The sequence below is a fragment of the Vipera berus genome, assembly GCF_964194415.1.
Source record: "Vipera berus genome assembly, chromosome: Z".
Classification (NCBI taxonomy): Eukaryota; Metazoa; Chordata; class Lepidosauria; order Squamata; family Viperidae; genus Vipera; species Vipera berus.
In genome coordinates this window covers 98942149-98961277 of record NC_138205.1, presented here as the reverse complement: position 1 = coordinate 98961277, position 19129 = coordinate 98942149, and the positions used below count along the sequence as shown (strand labels likewise).

Genomic DNA, 19129 nt, shown 5'->3' with positions numbered 1-19129 from the left:
TTCTTAAATATAATTATACCTGTTTTACCCATTGCAGCCTTTAAATGTTGTGTGCCATTTTGATCATATTTTTGTGTTTAAGATTTTTCTACTGGGGCAGTGAAGAATGCAGAATGTGTTTTATTATAGTGTATGTCTAAGCCTGATTCTCATATAAGTAGTAGGCACCTTGGAAATGTCCCAGTCAAGGGTGAGGGAGACCTGCTGCTAGGAAGTAACAGCAAGGGCTGAGTAACTCAGCTGAGCCAGGGGCAGCCAGAAGTTGTCCAAGGCAGGTCAAAGGGTTATTCATTTTTCCCCCAGCCTTTTGCTCTCAATGTCTATAACCCCCAAGATATACCGATTGAAAATGACAGGTTGGCAAGACAAGATGGAACCCCTTTCCATGCCAGATATGGAAATATAATATCAAGATTGGCAAAACTGCCTTCTAGGGCAGATGTTCAAGGATGCACATAAAGCCCAAGAGCTAATTCAGTCTCCAGTAATTCAGCTTTGTTCTCTGTTTACAGCCTTTCCTAATTAAAATGGATTTCTCATTTTGACTTACAGCTCAACTTGAGTTTAGAGTGTCAGAGAGTCTTAAACAATGTAGCTACCCATGTTTCTTCAAGAACGGTGTGACCAGTTTTACTTCATTTTATTTGCCTGCCTTCCTCTTGACAAAGAAGACTAAAGAGCCTTTTCCTCATAGGTTATGCTCAGAACTCTCACTAAACAATATGAAGCATAAGAATGGAGCTTTGTAAAAGCTGCAAAATAATGGCCAAGAGGGTAAAATATTTTCACCAGTCTTTAAGCTGGTGCTTGCAACAGGATTTCCAATTAAATATTGTTGGCTTTCCTACTGTTCTAATATGATGCACGGCTAAAGATACTGTGGCCCTATGACAGAAACCTGACCTGTAGTAGCACATACCTCACTACAGTAAGAATGGGACTGGCTGCATGCTGGCTTACATGACCTGTCCACATCTGGTTGGTGCATCATTAAGCAACCTCCTGCAGAACAAAAAAAATGGCATTTTGGCACAATCATAATTTACTATCAGGGAAATACCTGCTTCATCTAGGAAAAAAAAAACAGCAATCCATAATGGAAGGGAAGATATTCTCAGTTCACTTGATATCTTTTTGGGAATGTTAGTATGCTAGGTATCATCTTCCTATTTCTAGCTCCAGCAGGTAATCATCTTGGGGTGTGCAAATGTGGTGGGAGTTACTGGTTTTCTTCTTTGTATTCCTGGGTGGAGGAGCCCTAATTTTTCAGAAATGTGAGCATCACACCAAGTAAAGATGATTTCATGATACAAAACACTGCTCTCCTTTAAATTTCACTTCTCAGCACACTGAACAAATGAACAGGTCTCACCAAAAGAATGAAGTATGTGTTATTTAAGACTGTAAGTTCATCTCCTTTGAAATTTTATGCTGTTAAATTAACAGCCCAGCTCCCATACCTGTACTCCCAAAAGTTCTTAGATGATGGAAATGAAATACTTTGTCCCTTCTTGACAAGTCTTTATAACAGCACTATCATCCCAAAAGGTATTTAACTGTGAAAGGAAAATGCTGCATTTCCAGTTGTAATGAGGAAAATAAGTTATCAGTTCCCAAAGCATGAACTTTCTTTGGGTTTTGATCATCTCAGTGGATGGAGGTTATTAATTCAGCATGGTTACTTGGATTTATTAAATCCACATAGGTTTTCACCATTACTTTGAGCCAGAATTAGTGTTGCCGGCCTTTGGAGATGTCCGGTTCTCTACTTCTGTCTATATAATAACAAAACCAAATTATGTACCTTATATATATATATTCACTCTGGCAATCTATTGAGCTTCAATACTCAATGAGTAAAAGGACATAATATAAATTGAATAAATAAATATTGACTGCATCAACAATTATTGTAAGATAAACATGCCCATCCCTCACAATGGTGAAAAACAATGCAGAAATCTGTAGATGCAATTAGGTGCAATTAGGCAACTGTATGTTAACCAAAGGAGTGATACTGATTGCTAGATCAATGTTGCTAGCTGATATGTTAAAATGTGTGTACATCCGGGCATCAGCTGCACATGCCTGTAAATGCCTTTCTTAAAATATGTCAGTCATCTGAGGAACTACAGGAAGAAACTGCTTCCTCACCCATTTCATTGTGAATTAAGGTATCTGCAAAAATAAAATGTAGATATCAAAAGGCCACACAAAACAATCATACTGTGATGGAAGTCCAGCGAATGAAAACAACTGTGTTTTAAGCAATTACAAGTATAACTGTACTTTGACCATTTACATTTCATTCAACATTTTGAAATTGTTCAGAGCAATCAAATGAACATAAGTATAACCATTTCATAATCAGCCAAATTATGCATATCTGTTAAAAACCAGTGAAAACCTTTGGCAACTTGTAGAAAACAATTTAGCTCTTTAATACATAATTATAAAGCAATGTGCATAGTGCTGGGAAATATCCTAGCAAGAAGAACATAATTTTGAGGAATACAACCCAGTTTCTGCTTAACTAATGTTTATTTATTTATTTCTCAAATTTATAAGACTCTCCAGCTGTAGACTCTGGCAGTGTACCACAATAAAAATAGATAAAAAACAATATATTGTAACAGTAGCAATAGTGATGACCAGAAACAGCAACAAAACTTCTGATCTATGTTTTAAGGGCTATTTAAACAAGGGCATTGTAGGGTTCATATGAATCTTAGGAAGGACTTGTTGATCCAGAGACGAAGCTCCGTGATAGAGAAAATTCACTTCCTGAGCCTCATCATATAACACTGTTTGATTTATCTTGAGCATGCCAACTTTGTCTGTCTCAGATAACTATAAGAACTTTATAGAGGCTAATCAACACCTTGAAGTGCACCCAGAACCTAATGGCAACAAATGCAATTCATTATTGGAGGAGTTATGTGACTGTACTGTGGTTATGTCCATCATTGGTCCACTATATTCTGGGTAAGTTGCAGTTTCTAAGTGATCTTTCAGAACATCCTTATGAAGAATGTATTGCAATAGTCTACAGGAGAGATGACCAAGGCTTGAATGACCATCCAGATAGCCTTGTGATCTAGGATGTGGTGCAATAGGGGTTGGACATTAATATTCAGGCCTGATATCCAATTTGAGGGTTTTCCTAAACTCAAAATCACCTTCTGCTCAAGGAGCAGTTGGCAGCTTGGCCATGAAAACCTCATCCAGGAATAATCTTGTCTGCCAGTTGTATACAAGATTGGGCTCTTGATTTTTATCCTACTGTCCTGACTCTATGAAGAAGGTTCTGAGGATTATTGGATTCTCTAAAAAGGTGTGGTGACAGAAGCTTCAATAGGAAGGAAGTTAAAACTATCCCATGTAAAGAGAAGCACTTTACTTAATGCCAAATGGCCAGTGAATAGAATGGCCACAGTATAAATTTCAATGGATAGATTTCACCCCAGATCTAGCACAATTACACCTTGATTTTTCAGTAGTTTCATTGGTATGTAGGTACTTATCTCTTAAAACAGTAAGATGTAAAATTGCTTATGTTAAGAGTTTATTTTATTTATGCTAATAAAAAAGAAGTGTCTGACTGAAGGTCAAAAACTCAAAGTGGTGGCCATGGGAACTTAATTCAAACCCTAATGTTTTTAATATGAATCACTGTAATGAATAAGTGAATAAAATAAATGGAAAGCTGTTAAATGAATGATGCTATAATGAATCAAATTGTATTGTAGCTAAAGCAAAAGGTATTTGATTATGACTGACTTGTCTATTAACTAGACATTCTCAGTGCTATAGAAATGATAGCAAATTAATATAGGTTTTTATAAGTACTCATTAACATTTCTCAAGAGACCCTAAGAGCTCTGATAGACTTCTATTCATATCAAGAATTTAAGGGCTTTCCATAGAAAAGTTCTTTAATGGCTCCTAAATAATTTCCTATTGCCTCATGCCAGCTATCCACAGATCAGAGGACTATAAGAATTGGCTAATCTCTTAATTAATCATAGACATTTACACTGATAATTTTGGGAAATTTATATTGGCACTGAAATCTCATTATGAGTTGCATGCTATTATGAAAATAGTTTTTGATGAATATATTCAAGGCTAAACTTTACATACAGAAATGCCAATTGCTTCTGATTTTTCATGCAGACTTTGTATGGTTTGTCTAATATGGCAAGTTCTGAAATGTTCATGTTGGAGTTTTTATACTGAAAGTTGTAATGAGTCAGACTTAAATAGATGTAATTATTATAAGAGATCCTGCATATGCCTGCTCAAAAGCAAATCCATCCAAGTCCAAGAAAGCTGTTCTCAGAAAATAGGGCGTAACACTGGAGCTCACTCATTTACCCCTCTGTCAGCACTTCTAATTCAACTTTGTTGTTTTATCTAAACTAGCAATAAGAACCATATGCCTATTCCAGATGTTGATAGACTCTAAATCCTGCTAGATTATTGCAGTGTTGAGAGAATGTGATATGGGTTCTGTTTTAATAACATCTGAACAGTCATATTCTTGCTATCCCTAATTTAGACACTAGGAAACGCCTACAGTGCTAACTCTTTTTACAATTTCTAAGCATAATTTAGTTTATTCAATAATGTAAAAAGGACAGTAAAATTAACATTACCTGTAACATTTAAACCATCTGATCTTTGGCACCATATAGTCCGAGATGACCCTTTCCAGGGGCTGGCCATCCAATTGTATTCATAACAATGGCCATCTGAATTGAAAACAGAAAAGATTCCATTATATTCTAGCTTTTGGCTTGGATTGAAAAGTTGTATCTGGTGGTTGCCTTCCATTTTCCTTCTCGTTTCAGTTTTAGGAATTAGAATGGCACATCAAATGTACAGAAATCAGCCCTCTCAAAGTTCATGCATATATTTATTTTAGATATAGTTTTCAAGGAAAACACTTCTATAGTTTATAGATATTAAAAATAAATGCATGGCTGCATGGCAAATAAGGGCAGCGTATGATCAATTTCCATTTAAAATGTTTACAATTTTAAGAAAAATGAAACTTGTTCGATATAGAAAAGAAATTGAAGTGAACAACAACAACATTCTGTAACTGTAATGCCATCATTAAAAGGGCTTTTCCCTATCCTGGCATGTGATGATTGTCTAAAACTGAGAGGTTATCTGCATATGGTCCAAAGTAAAGGTTAGACTCATCTGGAAGGGACAATGCAACAGATATCTGACTCAAAGCTTTTACCAGTTGAAAAAAGCACCAGCACTTTGAATTGGACCAAAAGAGTGGCCAAAAGCTTAGTAAAGTTGTTTTAACTCCAACAACTTCCTTTCTGATGCTCACTCTGTACTATATTCCACGCGGAATGACAGCTGTCAAAGGCCGCTCCACGTGGCCGCACTGACAGCTGTCATAAGGCCGCCGATCCCATCACGCACGCACACCCCACCATTGACACTGACAGCTGTCAAAGGCTGCGCGTGTGTAGCGGCAGCCGCGAGCTGTCAAAAGCCACGCAGGCGCAGAACCACCAGCCGACTGACAGCCGCTAGCTGTCGGAACGCCGGCCGAGGATACATCGATTCCCAGCTAAAGCGCCAGCCAGATGACGGGTTTCCCCGGCCCAGCGGCGCATGCGCTATCACTAGGGAAATGTCAAAAAGCTGCCAGCTGATCATTGGGCATGACTCCCTCGGCGGGAAAACACCCGTCCCTGATTTGTTGTTAAGTTTGACCATTGCCTATATAAAGGCTCGTTGTACTGTTTACCGTTGTCCGGGCTGAGCTAAATAAACCGTTTGAACTGAAGCCGACCATCTCTCTGATCACTGCTCGAGATTTTGCACACTCGAAGCAGTATTTCCTATCAAATTTTATTTTGAATTATCTTCAAAGGCAGCTCTTGCTTGAGTCAAGCCTAGATGTTACCAGCACATGAATTATCTTACTGAGTTCACTCTGCCATAAATGGGTGCAATCCTCAAACACCTCAATCAAGTCCCAACTCTGTTATTGAAATATTGGGTCAAAAGTGGGGCACAGAGCAATGTATGTTTCAGTGCTCAACTCTGGACCCTCCCTCCTTATAGATAGCACACAGAGAAAAAGTGTGCATTTATTTTCTGTATCTGTAACAGGAGAGAGAGATATTCCTATTATTATTGTTGTTGTCGTCGTTTGTGTGTGTTTATTAACAGATTTTTTAAAATTCTGTTTTAAATGTGTATGTGAAACTTTGAGAGCAAGCAATTAAATTTCATTTTTAATGTGTGTCGTTGTGCCCACAGGAAAAAATGACAATAAATCTAATCTAATCTAATCTAATCTAATCTAATCTAATCTAATCTAATCTAATCTAATCTAATCTAATCTAATCTAATCTAATCTAATCTAATCTAGAATGGCACATACTTTGTTGATAGATTCTGGCACTTACCACTACACTGTCTTGTCTCCAAAGCTTGGTCTGGACAAAGGTGCTGATTTTCTACATCTTGAACAATTACTGCTCGTGATCGAACCTGTATTCCCCCAAAACCAAGATCTTCCCCATTGATGCAGGTCAGCTGACAAATGCTCCAGTGTGACCACTCCTTTAAGTAACAGTCACCTACACAGCAAGGAGAAGGGGCATATAAATGACCCAACATGTTAGCAAAGAAAAAGGGTTTGTGATATTTTTTAGTTAATTAGATGCTGCCCTGACCACAAAATATTAGCATTCTGCCTAAATTTATTTTTTTAAAATCAACTTCATTCCCAAACCTCTGTATAAGCATAAATGTATATAACTGGTATATTATATATTTTATTTTCATGATTTAACAGATTACAAAGTATTTCTCTACAAAATATTATTTAGAATGAGCAGCATATAAATTTAACAAACAATCAAATAACAATCTAAATAACTGCCTTGCTTAGTGATGGTTCAAAGTTAAAACAGTATAGAAAAAAAGCTTTGTAACCAATAGTTGCATTTGCAACTATCTCAGCATCCTATGCTCATGTATTCAGCATCTGTGTGCTTCACAACTGCCTTGCAACAAGCAGAATTAAACAAAAAGGCTGAAATAAAGTTTTAGGTTTTGGTCATGTGATGATTTAATGACTAAAGGGGAAGTGAGATTCTAAGACTATCACGGTTATATGAGTTTCTGCTTAGAAATTGGGGTCCTTAGTCACTCCTAATTATGTTCACTAATCAAGGACTATCTATACTTATTAGATTGATATTCTGATTTTGTTTTTTTGTTTTATCCCCAGGAGCTCAAGCCAGAGTATGTAAGCAAAGCTCACTCTAAGTTTTCCACAATTCTGCAAGGAAGGCTGGTCCAACAGACATAATTGCCGGATAGTCATGAAGTGACCTTCCATATGGAGGATGGACTGACCCTTGTCTCCCAGGTTCTAGTCTAACTAACTCTTTACCCACTGGAGCTAAATAGTTTTGGCAGAAGAATAGTGGTAAACAATAGGGCTACGTATCCAGGTTCAAAAGGCAAGACAAGATTTGGAGCACACATGGGCATGTGTCTGAAGAACAACTGCTAGCAATAAAGGAGAATATTTGTACTTCAGATTGAAATGAGGGTCCTTGGTGCTCTCTGACCTTGGTTGTTTTTTTTGTAGATGCTTCATTACCCAAACTAGGTAACATCATCATGCTCTATACAATGATAATGTTACCTGGTTTGGGTAATGAAACATCTGCAAGAAAACAACCAAACTCAGATAGCAACAACCGCAAAACACAGCTGCTTCAATATGATCAAGAGAAAGGCTTGCCACATATGTGAAAGAGTTATTAATCATATTTTGCTCTTTGAATCACGCCCTTACTAGGCAATAAAAAGGAGTCCAATAGTTCCTATTACTTCCTCTTCTGAGGTTGAATCAGACAAGGAAACAAGCCCACCTATCTCATTTCAATTACTGAACATTTTAGTCATGCTTTAAAAGGATCCAAAGTGAGCTCTTTCAGGAAAGGAAGGGAAAATTTTGAAAAATCCAGTTTTGCTGATTTGCAGTTTACAATGTCCCAAAAGCTTTAGTTAAGTGTAAGACAGATGCTGGAAGTTATAGTTTAGTGGTAGTTGCAGCACCAAGAGATTTCCAGCTCCATGGTAAGAGAGGTGGCAGATTTAAAATAATAGACACAGCAAATACCCTTGCAAGGCTTTTGTTTTGGTATTTTAGATGCTGATATAGTGTGGTTCATTAAAGAAAAAAGAAAAGAAAAGAAAAGAAAAGCTGGAGCAATTGTGAACAAACTCTTTGGGGAATTCAGAGTCCTTGGCAAATGCTCAGACCTGCATAACTCTAATCAGAAATACATTAAAAATTATTCCACCTCAATGTTCATGGAAATGTAAATTGTTTATATCCATATCTATCTAATACCTACAGTATGCAACCCTCTGAAGGCACACAAATCATACTTACCAATCCTCAGTGTGCTTGGGAGTTTAAAGTAATGTAAAAAATGTGTATATTAAGGAAATTTCTATACAAATGAAGAGATCAGGGCACAAAAATGCATTAGATTAAAAATGCTTATAAAACATCTGTATCTCAGGAAAATCTGTACAAACTATATAGAGCTTAGAAAAATGTGCCAAAAAATGTATGTACATTTTCATACTTATTTTTTAAAAATTGAATTATTTAACTGTAGCAGAAAGATATTTTCCAGTTTTTTACTAAATAAATTCTATGCTTGTAAAAACCATGGAAGTTTCATTATGGATTGAGAGAGCCAGGCAAAATCTTTTCTGGTAAAAAAAATATGGGGCTAAAGTCATATTTGCAAAAAGTATTGTACATGGAGGCCATAAAGCTAGAAAGGCACCCAAGCTTGCAAATGAGTACAGAGCTTTAATTATTTCAGTACATGGGCTATTAAAAAATCATGTTGGTTTACATTATGTTGACAAGTAAAATCAACTCAATGTTAACCATGTGTTAATAAAGAAAGTTTGTTTGCAAACATTATAACATTGTGGTAAAGAAATGAATTATTGAATAAACAATATATGTATAATTGGGGCATATGTATCATCCTTGAAACATTAACCAGAGTGGACTATTAACCTATCCCCACAGGGCTGTTAATTTTTTTGGTGAAAGATAGGGTGGGATGGGAAAGGGGGTTAAAGTAAAAGACTAATACAATTCCAAGAAAAGAATTTGTGCAAAAGTTGGTAAAGATTATGTTTTATTCTATAAAGGAAAAGAAGGCAATTTTAAGTAAAGCTTAATGAAAACGTATTGATTCTCCTGCTGGCTGTCTTACTATTTCTTCCTAATTAGTGTTTCAGGAGTCATTGTAAAAGATTCCAGTTCTTAAAGTGGTGTTAATTTGTTTAGAAATGAGTGATGGAATAGCAGTGAATGATGAAACATAAAAAATAAAAATGCTTATGTTTAAACTGTTTATTCAAAACAGAAAGTCATCTGAGGAGCAGATACTCATCTAACAATCATGATTTCTTTGGGGTGGGGACTGATTCAATATTATTATCATTCTCACTACTCTGTCCATGCAATTTAACAATATTCTTCCCACAATATTTCTGCATTTATTGACAGTGTTTCATAATTGTGCCTAATATTATTTCTGGTTCTTTCTTAATGACTATTTAGTGGATTATAACATGTAGCTGTCACTAACCTATTGATTCTTACTTTTGTATCCTTTCATAGCAATCAAGGAAACACAATTCATACACTGAAATATGTTCTAGTTATTTTATATGTCTCCATTACTTGCCCACTTTCATAAATTTCTCTTACATTCCAAGTAGCCATTTTTCATATGCCAGTTGTCGCAAACAGGGCCAATAGATATTGATCTCCATGATCTATCCTGGCTTTAATCTAATAAGGCTTTTGCAAAATACTGCTCACAAAGGATTTGTATAGACAAAGTTACCTGTCCTAGACCTACCTGTCCTGTAGCTAGGACAGGCATGGCAAGTTCTGTCATATTTTATCAGCACCAGCACAAATTCAGTCAATGTCAATTTTGTAATAAGTATGCTCATGCTATTCTGTTGCAAGCTTATCTCTAAACCAGAGACTATTCTGCAGCCCACCATTTTCTTTTTTTATAAATATTAATGTTAAGTTAATTAAGTTATTAATGTATTAATAACTTTTACCCTGCTGTTGTAATAAGAGAGCTTAAAGAAAAGATTAATGCCTTACTTTGACCTACAACAATATGATATAGGAAATAATATATTCTTTTTGTCTTTCTTCCAAAAAAATCAATCAGCATGTATTCAACATCAGTTTTGCAAAATATGCAAACAAATGAAATACCTGGACAAGGTACGGTACAAGTTTCTTCAAGAACAATTTTCTTATTGCCATCTACCATAGGTTCAATTTCCCCACAATATTCCTCATCGACTTTTTTGCCAATGTCATCACTAGATCCATCATAGACCACACAGAAAATATTTCTAGTTCTTGTCCCTTCTCCACACTGGGCATCCTGGAAAAGATGTTCACAAGAAGTAAGAATAAGAGGGGGAAAAAACCACAACTGAATAAAATGCCAGAAAGGGACAATAGGATATTGGACCATGCTTTGAAACCACAGCTGGTGCCAAAGTGTGTACAATTAGTGGCTTAACTTGTGATAGCTAAAGATCTACATGTATTGTATAAATAAAAATTCCACTGAAAAGCCAAAATTGATACACAACATTTTACGCTTAACAATTTAAGTCATCTATATTTCCTAAATCTAGGAAAAATCAGGTCATATATATTTTCTATGTGTACATTAAATAAAAAGTTCTTATTTAATAAATGAGACAAGTATAGATAAGACAGAATAGCTCATTAGTGAACTGTTGTATAGAGTCTTGCTTTTCTGTTTAGGCCAAAGTATAAGGCCATCAATAGAAGTATATAAATCAGCTTTCCTTAATCTGCTGTTCTCCATATACTCCAGATGCCTTATACATATGTATGCATTATAAATATCTAAGGATGAAAAGCTGCAGGTACTAGTTTTACCTCAACTTTACATTCTTCCCATGGACTATACTGCCATCGATAGCAAGGTTTTATTGGACAAGGTTTGAACTGCTCCATTTGTGAAGGACAAGGCCTGCCATCACCTTGGAAAGGTTGAGTAACAGTTCTCTTTCGTGTCATCCTTCCTTCAAAGCAGAGAAAAAGAGAGAGCATTTAACACTGATATTGTATGTGTTTAAAGACATGTCATTCATTTCAGGTCATAAGTCCTGCTTTAGCTAGGAATCATGTTCTTCCCTGCATAGCTAGGACATTTAAGGATCAGCCCAGAAATATAGTTTCACATGGCCTGGATCAATCTTTCCCATTCAACTGATCTCCAGATGTATTAGATTCAACTCACAGAACTTCCAATCAGTAATTGGGCTAATTAAAGTCCAGCATAGCTAGAGGATAACAAGTAGGGAAGACTGTTTGGATCAACTAAAATTGGAAAGTCGAAGTTCCGTTATGTATCAGATGTGACAAATCTGCTTCCGGATTTGAGCTGTACTTCAAGAATTTATATACATATAACCCCCTCCCTTATCTTTTCCCCCTCCCATTAGTGATTCTGAATCCTTTGGGTTGGTTCTGTTTTTCTTTTCTGCTGGGACAAAATGTACAGCGATGGGACAAATAGATGGATGTATTACTGTATAAAGTCTGTAGATTTGTATATTTTTACTTGTTTTGTCTGCACAGAATAATTTGACATCTTCTTGATATGAATCTAAGCTTGACATATATTTGATATGAATCTAAATATATCAAATACTATCACCTTAACAGGCCAAATTGAAGCAATAAAGAAATAATTGTAATAATGAATGCAGTTTTGACAGCCACTAACAATAGAATTATCTGCCAACGCTACAAATGAACCATGTCACAATGTTATCATAGTTCTATGATATGGTATCATAAATGAAGTGAATCCCCTACTCAAAAGAGATTGCCTCAAAATAAGATTAACATCTATAATGCATTCTTGATTAAGTATCCATCTAACCTTACACTTCCACTTTATAAGCCATAAACCCAAAAAACAAAACTCAAGCAAAATGAAATAATTGTTGGTTCAGAAGCCAGCTGACAACAGGAGACATCCACCTGGCAGGGCTTCCCTTGAAAGACTTGGCTCATAATCCACGCTTCTCCTAGAATCACCACTGCTGCTGGAAGAGCAAGAGGAGACAAGACCAAGAGGGCCTACCCACATCAGTTGCAACCTTACCTAGAACAAGAGGCACTAGGTCCATGGCTTACATTCTTGTCCTCCTGTACTTCAATTACTAAAATTCACATAAATTGAAGACCACTTCAAAACATCAGCTAACACAAAGTGTGTCAGCTGCTTAGCACACACTTGAAGTACAGTCACATAATACTATTGCAGGAATTGTGCTGGTTATTGATCTGTTTCCATCTGCAGTTCAAGGATGCTGGCTGCTGCCTATATAGCATGGGACTGCTTGAGATTCCCCATCTCAGGTCAACTCTATCCATCTAACCCAGGGGTGTCAAACTGCCAGCCTGTGGGCCGGACATGTCATCCGAAAGCCGCACCCACCCCATTGCCGGCAATGGCAAAACTGTCACAATACGTTGCGTGACATCACGTGATGTTGTGAGTTTGACATGTCTGATCTAACCTGAGAAAATAGAAGTGTTGTTCAGTCACTAAGTGTATCCAACTCTTCATGATCCATGGATCATAGCATGCCAGGCCCCTCTGTCCTTCACTGGGTCCCACAATTTGCCCAAATTCATGGTCATTGCATTGATGGATTTATCTAACCATCTCTTACTGTGCAGTCCCCTTTTCCTTTTGCCTTCAATCTTTCCCAATGTCAGGTTCTTTTCCAGTGAGTTTTCTCTTCTAATTTGGTGAGAGCTCCTGTTAAAAGCCCTCTCCTATTAGGAGGAGGAGGCACTGAAGCAGGTGTGCTTGATGGCAGCAATTTTTCTTTGGCAAACTTATGACAAACACAAATACTGCCCACTTTTATGAACTTCCAGAGAATAGTAAAAAACAGACTTTTCAATAAGCCTTTGATAATTAGCTAAAGAAAGATGTATGCCATTATTGTATGTTATTATTGTTTGTTTTTATTACATTGTTCTATTTATTGAGCTTTGATTTTGTGCCCTCTAGAGCCTAAAGAGTCAGGCATTTAATAAAACTCATACATAATCAAAGAATTTATCTTTTTTTAAGCTTAACCTGCTGCGTGAATCCCCCTATTATGTCTTAGTGGTATAGTGTCATATATGCCAGCTTGACAACTCTGGTTTGCTAAGAAATCAAAGTTGAAAAATTCTGGCTTGGCATTATCTTTGTTCAGATCACTTTAAATTTCACCCATTTGGAAAAAAAATCAATCAGGCTTTGGTTAAAATTAATCCTACTTGCCACCATAGGATGGTGTGAGTAAGAATATTAAAAAGAATAGTGAGGAGTATTGCCCTTGCTTTATGTTTTTCTCCTTACATGTAGTTGAATAAATATTCTTCATAATTAAGGCCTAAGTCCAAATAGGAAAATGTCTGGTTTCAGTGCTATCCGTTTTAGTATCTTCCTCAATATTCTAGTTTTTGTGAGCACAAAGGAGATGCCTTTATAACATAGATATAAGCTAATTTGCAGAAAGGAAACATAATATCATCAGGCAAAATTTCTTCCAGCTTAATACAAGCTTTGTTTGCTCCACTATACCATACAGCTGTGTTTCTCAACCTTGGTAACTTGAAGACGTATGGACTTCAACTCCCAGAATACCCCAACCAGCAGTTATTTGAAATTCATACATCTACAATTCACCAAGGTTGAGAAATACTTCATAGAGATAGTGTCCTGTGGTCATTCCACAGAAACATTCACTGTGTTTATCTTCTGAATCAGAATAGCAATTTATGCAGCAAAAAGCTGCCAATAGAACAAGCTTATAGGAAAGCAAAGCGAATCTGCCTCAATCTAGAAATCTCCCTTCTTTTTTTTCCTGATGACTGATAACTGGGCTCATTTATCAATCACCAAAAAGCTTCTGAACTAACCAGTTAGACCACAAGCCTGCGAGCATTCAGACCACAGAGACCAGTCTGACAGTTGACAATTCACAGGACATTCCACCATGCAGGAGGTGTTCATATTCCAAGTTTTTTCCAGACCAAGCTAAAAAAAAAAGTGATAATAATCAGTATATCAGATGCAATATTATTAACTCAACAGAAGATAACATGGATTATAAATTAATAATCACAAAAGGAAAAGTTGTACTAATTTGTATAAGAACCTAAATATGTTCATAGTTCTTTAATAAAATTAGCCAGCTTTCTCTTACAGAACAGAGAGGAAAACTACAGCTCCTACAGTCCCAGTTCCATTTTATGGCCATCGTAGATAATTAGGATCATACTGACCAAATTCAACAGCAAAGTGTTCATTTTCAGTGGTGCAATTAAAAAAAGGCTAAAATGTTAAAAGGCAGGTCTGCACTGTCCTCATTCCTGACATCAGTATTATTTTTCTGTGGTCAATAATATCTTCAATAACAACAAAAAACCCAATAAAAATGTGATGCTGTATGTAAACAGATTCTTCTCCCCAATTCCCATGTTCTGGGGGTCAGTGATACAATCATTAGTGTGACTGCCTGAATTTCTGAAACTAAGGGATATGGTCCCGCTTATGACCATATCATTTAGAGACAAAAATTCCAGTCCCAAATACCATCATAATTTGAAGACTAACCATAATGTAATATATTTTTCATGAAAAAATATGTTTTGACAGAACAACAATAAAAAAGAGGTGTCATTGTTCTAAATTTTTGAGAATATCTTCAATATCTGGAAAATAATTTTCAGGATCCTAAGAGGATTCTAGAACTACACTTTATTTTTTTGTATATATATTTTATTAGAATTTTTTAACATAACATAATTCATTCAGTAATTTGTAAACAGTATGTTGTCTGGGTAACATTTATAAGACAATCCTTAACAACTAATTTCTATGATCTATATTCCATATGTTAATTTGATTTGATTTCCCCTTTCCCCAAAGTATCTTTCTTTGCAAAACATTAGATTAAGACAATTCTCATTATTTTAATTAACAACAATTAACTATATAGTTTCAATAATCCTATTTGTCATTTTAGTTGCCTTATTGTAAATCCTGTTACCGTGTTTATTTCAGCTTATTTCTCCCCCCAAATTCTAAATATTCTTACTAGTGACAATTTTTTCAACAGTTAACTATATTTACATTGGTGGATTTAATTCTGTTTTTTCCATATAAGCCCTCTCATGCTTTTATATTTCTTAATCAATAAGTAAAAAAGTAGAAAGAGAAAAGAAAAGAGGAGAGAGACAAAAAAGAAGAAAAGAAAGAAAAGGAAAACAAGAAAGAGACAAGAGCACCGAGATACAAAAAATAACATACAACTTAAAATATGTATCCCTCCTAATTTAATATATATTTATTTCCTCAATTTCTTATTCTTTTTGACCATAGCTAAGAATGTATTTAATCTATTTAAAGTTTAAGTTTAAGTTTATTGAATTTATATACTGCCCTTTTCCCGTAGGACTCAGGGTGGTTTACAAAGTATTTAAAAATGTCAATACAATACAAAAGTTAAAAACAATTAAAAATAATTAAATTTGATCCCTGAAAAATATAAAACCCCAATTAAAAACTCTCAGCCTGGGCCGGAAAGCTCAAAGATCCAGGTCTTCAGGTCCCGGCGGAATGACCGAAGGTCAGGGGCAGTCCTAAGCTTCACGGGCAGCTGGTTCCAAAGGGCAGGGGCACCCACTGAGAAGGCCCTCCCCCTGGGTGTCATCCGCCGGTAGTCTTTTACTGGTGGCACCCTGAGAAGGCCCTCCATGTGGGAGCGCACAGGACGAAGGGAACCTGATGCCGGCAGCAGGTGTTCCCTCAAATACCCCGGACCCAAGCCATTTAGGGCTTTATAGGTCATCACCAGCACCTTGAATCTCACCCAGAGGGCAACCAGAAGCCAATGCAGCTTGCGGAGTAGAGGTGTTACATAGGAGTATCGGGAAACTCCCATCACAACTTGCACAGCAGCATTCTGCACCAGCTGAAGCCTCCGGGTGGTCCTCGAGGGCAGCCCCATATAGAGAGCGTTGCAGTAGTCTAACCGGGAGGTCATGAGCACATGGGTGACTGCGTAGGGTATCTCGGTCCAGATAGGGTCGCAACTGGCACACCAGGCAAATCTGGGAAAAAGCCCCTCTGGTCACGGCTCCTATGTGATCTTCAAAATTGAGCTGTGAATCCAGGAGGACGCCCAAGTTGCGAGCCCTATCAACGGGGGGTAACACCTCACCCCCCATCATTAAAGATGGAATAGTCTGGTTAACCCGAGATGCCGGTATGCACAGCCACTCAGTCTTGGCAGGATTGAGACGAAGCCTGTTTCTCCCCATCCAGACCTGGACCACCTCCAGGCAACGGGACATCACGGTGAGGGCATCACTGGGTTGGTTCAGGGTGGAGAAAAAAAGTTGGGTATCATCAGCATACTGATGATACCCCACCCCGAAACCACGAATGATCTTGCCCAGTGGCTTCATATAGATGTTGAACAGGAGTGGAGAGAGAACCGACCCCTGAGGAACTCCATAAACAAGAGGCCTCGGGGCGGATCTCTGCCCTCCCGTCAACACCGACTGCGAGCAGCCCAGGAGATAGGAGAACCACCGTAAAACAGTACCTCCCACTCCCAACCCCCTGAGACGCCGCAGTAGGATACCATGGTCGATGGTATCAAAAGCCACTGAGAGGTCTAATAGGACTAGGACAGAGAAACAACCCCTGTCCCGAGCCCGCCAGAGATCATTCACCAGCGCGACCAATGCTGTCTCCGTGCTGTGACCGGGCCTGAAACCCGATTGGTATGGGTCCAGATAATCAGTTTCCTCCAGGAACAGAGGAAGCTGATGCGCCACCATAATCTCAACAACCTTCGCGAGAAAGCGAAGGTTGGAGACCGGATGATAGTTATTTAAAACAGCCGGGTCCAGGGCAGGCTTCTTGAGGAGGGGTCTCACCACTGCCTCCTTCAAGGCAGTGGGGAAGATACCCTCCTTCAAGGAAGCAGTTATTACTGCCTGGAACCAGTCTCGTGTCTCCTCCTGACTTGCATAAACCAGCCAGGAGGGGCACGGGTCCAACAAACAGGTGGTGGAGCTCAGCTTCCCCATAATCCTGTCCACATCATCAGGGGAAACAGGATCAAACTCAGTCCAGATAACATGCTCAAGACCGTCCGATTCCTCCACATCAGACTCCGCCCAGTCAGAGTCTAAGCCGGCTCAGATCTGAGCGATTTTGTCTGTCAGATGATGACTAAACTCCTCGGCCCATCCCTGTAAGGGGTCCTCCCTCACCTCCTCTTTAAGAAGGGAGCGAGTTACCCTAAACATTCCATTCAATAGTTCTACTCATCTAATCCTTTAACTCTCATTCACAACACATTTTTTGTTTTACTTATCGTCACATTTAAATAACTAAAACATTTGCTTTTGTTTAAATCATTTCAACTTTTTTTAACAGAAAGAAAAAAACCATATTATATTAGTTAAGAAAAAAAGAAAAAAATCATCCCTCTAAGAGTAATATATTTCAAAGTTTTTCCATTTCTTTAGCCATATTCAAACAAATGTTTCTTTTTTAAATATTCCCTCTGATAAGTTCATCTATTTTCTGGATTTCTATTTTAGTCTTTTTTCTCTGGCCGTTGCCTTTCTTAATCAGTATGTTTTGCTGCATCATTTGTTTCCTTGTAAAGAATTTTTTCTCATTATTTTCCTTGTCTTCAAAGTTGCTTGGACGTGTTGAAATATTTCCCATTTGGATTAAATAATGATTTTTTATTTTATATGGTTCCATCTTCAAGTCTCTATCCTCAGAATTATGTTCAGTCATCTCTACTGTATTTTCCTGGGAAATTTCTTGGAGTGAAATTAAGTTGAAAATAAGTTGATTCATGCTCTCAAGGTTATTCTGCATTTCCTTGTAGTTTAAAGTCATTGTCCTTTGAAATTGTTGCTGATTATCATATGTTTCCTTTTGTGAAGTGATCATTTTATATGGTTCCATCTTTAAGACTCTATCCTCGGAATTTTGTTCAGTCACCTCTACTGTATGTTCCTGGGAAATTTCTTGGAGTGAAATTAAGTTGGAAATAAGTTGATTCATGGTTTACACAGCTGCATTTTCTAAAAACTTTGAGGGTCAGAGAAAAAAAAATCCTCACCCACCAGCAGGTGTCAGCGTTTGCTCATTTTGCAGGTCTTTCTGGTCTTTTCTCTCTCTCTCTAAAGGTGAGTTTTGCTGCTTCCGATAACCAAAAGGGAGGGAGCAGAATCCCCCTCTCCCTTTCCTTCTTCGGAGATCTCTTATTTTGGGGACTTTCTTCTTCAGGAAAATAAGTAGGATAGAGAAAATCAATATTCTTACCAAGATTCAAGCATGCTGTTTCAAATCCGCTTAATTTAAAAGCTTATGACTTCTGTTGTTTCCAACTATGGCTGAACATACAGTTAGTCAGCCCTTTCTTCTGCTGGTTTCTGGGAGGCTTCTCCTGGACTGTTCGGAGAGACCGCCATCTTTCCTAAGTCCCTGGGATTTCCTTCCTTCATTCCACCCCTTCAGGGTGGGTTCTGGCCCCTTAGGGTCCCCAACAAAAAGAAATTCCAGCCAAAGAGTTCGGCATTCTGAATCTTCAGACTGCTCGCTAGAAAACAGGAACAGGAAGTCTCTAGAACTATACTTTAATTGTTCTATTACATTCAAACAGTAGGTATTTTGTGCAAAAAAAAAAAATAGATTTCCTGATGTCTTGCTTACAACTGTGTGAAGGGAAAAATATGCACCAGAGAATAAATAGTAGAAAAGAATAAAGAGCTGAATGTTAAAACAATGGTCCTAAATTATAACGGGAGCTAAACAAAATGGCTCGATCCTACGTATTCTAGTAGTTGATGCAAAGATTGTTTTTTTAATGGGAGGGGATGATTATTCAGGTTTCCCACTTAATTAATTCCACC

At 37.4% G+C, this 19129-nt stretch overlaps 1 protein-coding gene across 1 annotated transcript in view; it reads right to left on the bottom strand.

Annotated features, from left to right (window-relative positions):
- Positions 1 to 19129, bottom strand: part of THSD7A (thrombospondin type 1 domain containing 7A) — a gene marked incomplete at both ends in the record, with an annotated part of 144441 nt that overhangs the window by 4701 nt on the left and 120611 nt on the right. The window contains 6 exon segments of the mRNA XM_081346261.1: positions 920 to 1002; positions 4659 to 4754; positions 6447 to 6620; positions 10337 to 10511; positions 11042 to 11182; positions 14097 to 14216. Of these exon segments, the coding sequence (XP_081202387.1) occupies positions 920 to 1002; positions 4659 to 4754; positions 6447 to 6620; positions 10337 to 10511; positions 11042 to 11182; positions 14097 to 14216 (789 nt within the window).